Source organism: Sinocyclocheilus grahami, unplaced genomic scaffold (assembly GCF_001515645.1).
Source record: "Sinocyclocheilus grahami isolate Dianchi unplaced genomic scaffold, SAMN03320097.WGS_v1.1 scaffold289.1, whole genome shotgun sequence".
Lineage (NCBI taxonomy): Eukaryota > Metazoa > Chordata > Actinopteri > Cypriniformes > Cyprinidae > Sinocyclocheilus > Sinocyclocheilus grahami.
The window spans coordinates 1601457-1605783 of record NW_015505468.1 but is presented as its reverse complement, the minus strand read 5'-3'; the positions used below and the strand labels follow the sequence as shown (position 1 = coordinate 1605783).

General features: G+C 34.1%; 1 protein-coding gene across 1 annotated transcript in view; it reads right to left on the bottom strand.

Moving 5' to 3' along the window:
* The window catches only part of LOC107600687 (sodium channel protein type 2 subunit alpha-like), a 67109-nt gene that overhangs the window by 34074 nt on the left and 28708 nt on the right, over window positions 1-4327 (bottom strand). Inside the window, exons 8-10 of the mRNA XM_016292644.1 lie at window positions 2868-2994; window positions 1927-2165; window positions 604-780 (exon numbers count right to left, since the gene is read on the bottom strand). Of these exons, the coding sequence (XP_016148130.1) occupies window positions 604-780; window positions 1927-2165; window positions 2868-2994 (543 nt within the window). The remainder of the gene's footprint in view (window positions 1-603; window positions 781-1926; window positions 2166-2867; window positions 2995-4327) is intronic.

The window sequence follows — 4327 nt, the reverse complement described above, 5'->3', positions numbered from 1 at the left end:
ATTATATAATATATATATATATATATATATATATATATATATATATATATATATATATATATATATATATATATATATTGCATGTCAAATTCCCAAAAGTATTCATGTTAACTTCCCAAGTATACTTATAAGTGACGAAAGTGACATGTGGCGACCCATACTTGGAATTAGTGCTCTGCATTTATCCCATCTAAAGTGCACACACACAGCAGTGAACACACACAGTGGGCAGCCATTTTTTGCTGCGGCATCCGGGGAGCAGTTGGGGGTTTGGTGCCTTGCTCAAGGGCACCTCAGTCGTGGTATTGAAGGCGGGAGAGAGCGCTGTACATTCACTCCCCCCACCTACAATCCCTGCCGGTACGAGACTCGAACCCACAACCTTTGATTTTGAGTCCGACTCTCTAACCATTAGGCCACGACTTCCCCAACAACATTTCTCTCAAGAAAATTTTAAATGTAATATGCTAACAAATATAAAAATGCATTGCTTGGCCAAGAGAAGGTAACTTTGAAGACAACATTACGTATAGTAAAGCAAATCTTATATGCATTTATATAGATTTATATAGATAGTAAAGCATGACAGTGGGATACTCTTACCAGTCTGAATGGCCTAAGAAAACCAATTCCAGACACCACATTTGCCAAACAAAGTTCCAGCAGACTCAGTGTGACTATGATGCTGTCGAAGATATTCCAGCCTTCCTGAAAGTAAGTGTACGGGTCCAATGCAATGATCTTGAATATCATTTCTGCTGCAAAGATACCTATGAAAACCTGAAGGCAAGGAACAATTAAAAACTTTTTTTTAAACTAGAGCCATCTACTGACTAAATGTGTAATTAAATATTTACATATGTTGATTAGTCATTAACGATCTTTAGCAATCATTTATGATAACATTTTAACACTTTGTTTAGTATATAAATAAATTGTACCTATGAAAACCTGTAGGTAAGATGACAATTAAAACTTTTTAAAATGAACAACATAAAAGTAGAGGGACCACTCGTCCTCTTTTTTCCCAGACATGTCCTGGCTGGGATTTCTAAATTGCCTGAAACAGCGGTTCTTAATCCTGGTCCTCATGACCTCCCGCTTTGCACATTTTGTATGTTTCTCTTATCGCTTCAGATATTTGTTCCATTTGACCGTAAGTGCCCTGCGAAGTGGACATCACAGGATATTATTCAAAAGGATATGTTCCATTTAAAGGGCATTAAAGTGAGCGAGACGTGACTACTATGCAAATCTCAATGATTACGGTTAAATAACCCTTCACACTTTTCACTTCACAGTTTTGTCTGTGTGTGAAGACGCTGCAGGCAGTGGTGTAGAGCACATCCGTGTTCTTAAGTGCAGTAAACTTTAGCCGATTTGCCGTGTGCAGGGAGTAGAGAGCAATGAACACTGTGTAGGGACCCTGTCAATCGGAACACAGTTCATTCATGGAGCTCTCTTCTAACGAGCCGATGATTTGAATCAGGTGTGTTAACCAAGAGAGACATGCAAAATATGCAGAGCTGGGGGTCCCAAGCACCAGGATTAAGAACCGCTGTTTTAGACAATTTAGAAATCCTGGCCAGGATATTTCCTGGAAAAATAGGATTTCAGTCACCCTATTAAAAGTATTTTTAAAAAACTAGAGCTGTCTACTAACTAAATTTGAAATAAAAAACATTACATAGGTAATGTGGATTTCTTGATCACTTTTATCAATCATTTATGAGAAAACATATATACAAATAAAGTGTCTTATATATACTTTCAAATATAAATTTAATTAGTAAATTCACACTGCTCCATTTCAGTGGGGTTGCTCACTAATAACAGTAACTCTTTCTAGAATAACAGAACAAGTCTCAAAATATTGTACATGAGGGCATTTCATAGTCATTAAAGTGCTGCTACAAATGTTCTTACCACATTGGCAGTTGAAAGCATGTAAACATAGTCATTTTGCATGGGATAATACTCCATGGCCATGAATACTGTGTTTATCACTATGCAAATGGTGATAAACAGATCTGCAAAGGGGTCCATCACAACCATGTGGACAATTTTCTTTATCTTCAGCCATGTGGGACTGCAATCCCAAATCAGATAATCCTCGGCAAACTTGAACCAGCACTCAACACACTTCTGTTTCCAGACCTCCGATGCTGCCGTGTTAAATACAAATAAAGACAATCTGAAAGCTGTATGTGAACTAGTATGCATTTTGGCAACATTTGTAACAAACAGAAATGAGCAAACAAGCACTTGATCAAAAGAACAGTTCATCTTTCTTCTGTGAAAAATAAAAAGGGCCACTATGAAAGTCAATGAGAAATGAGGCTGTCAAACTTCAAGAAGACAGTAAAAGCATCATTAGTTTTCGGTCTATTACTCAAACAAAGGTATCATATGACTTTAAATATTGGGAAAATGTCATATGAAAAATATTTATGAGATTTTTATGGTTCTTTTGTATTTTTTAAAGCTTGACAGCCTCGGCCCTCATTTTATTATAAAAGATTGTCCTGTATTGAGAAGATATTGAAAACTTTTGTGCTACAAGGCGATTAAAGTCATTTAGGTTTGAAACAACATGTAGGTGAGTACATGATAACAACTGAATAAAACTATTTCTTTAAAAGTACAGAGAAAAATCCAACAAATATACAGTATCTCACATTGAGTTTCTTGTAAGGGGCTGTTCACACAGAATACACTACTTTTCCTTAATAAGAATAATTTCAACTTTGCATCACAAGACTTTGCATTTTCCCCCCATTCCACTGCCAGAGTCTCACGTTTTTCAAAATAAAAACGCATTCTGTGTGAACGGCCCCTAAGTGTGTTTGGCATTTAGGGTTTCTTACAGTCAGTAGGGTTGTTGCTGACACTTGCGATGCTCAAAGCTCGCTGTCTCGCTGACTGGTCATATAGAAAAGCCTTTGAATAGCTCCTTGAATCACATCGGCGTCGAGATTCTTCATCTGTGTCATACTGTAAAGGGATTAAATCAACAGCAAATACATCAACAAATGTTACGATGGTGCTTCATTAGTGTTTGTAATGCAGCAATCTATTTGTCAATCATTCTTGTATTCAACTCAATGAATTCAGGCAACCTGTAAAACATCTTGGACTGATATTTCTCAAGAAATGTGGCATAAATTTGGCAAAAAATAAATAAAAAATATTTAATTAAAAACAAAATAATTTACAAAACATGTCTTGAAACATAACATCTTATTTTTGATAAACTTCTGATTTTTGGGGGATCTACTTAAAAGGTCTTTGCATGTTTCAGTTTACATGTATGTATATATATCATATATATTTCAATTTCCTTCGTTTACCACAATTCTTTTGCTGCCTTGCAAACACTGCTATTTCCTTCTGGACATTTTAACCACTTTGTGAATGCCTTTGTTTGTGCTAAATGCCACTAGTAGTACATATTAGTACATATTAAAAATATTAAGACATTGTAAATGTTTATACAATACAATGAAATGCTTTATAGAATACGATAATAATTATAATTATATTATTTTATAATAGGTTTTAAAAAGTTGTAAAAAAATTTACCTTTTTTTTAAAAAGACATTATGCAGAGTAACATGCTTTAAACACATGCTTGAACAAGCTTTGAATCAAAAGCTGGATATAATGTGTATTTTGCTTTTTTAATGATTAATTGATTAATTGAACAAATAATTGACAAATTCATCGATTTCCAAAATATATATTAGTTGCAGTAACTTTAATATTGCCAATTTTATGTCTTTACATGCTGATGATATGCTGTCATCCTGGAAAACAATTAAAAATAGTTTATTGTCACAACTTGATTTGCAAGCTCACACTCAGAATCTGCATGCAATGAACTTCCACAGAAATCTCTGCAGATTTCTGCAGAATGTGAATCTGATCACTCATAAGTTCCCTGCCATTTCATGTTTTTTTTTTTATATATATATATATTTTGCATTTGAGTATGCAGCTTTTTTTTTTTTTACATATTTAAATTAATCTCACAGAATTCTTCAGATTTTCACCCAAAGTTAGCCAAAAAGAAGAAAAAAAAAAACGTGCACAGATTCATGTCAAAATATAGCCGCAAGCGGCAATCATCGGGGTCCAAGCACAACCCAGTGGGCAATTAATGTTGAAAACACATCAAACTGACATCAAAATTTACCTAAAAAAACATGTCAAATATGCAAATCAAACTGATGTCAAAAACTTGACATGACATTGATACTGAATTTAGGATATATATATATATATATATATATATATATATATATATATATATATGTAGGTATTTTGG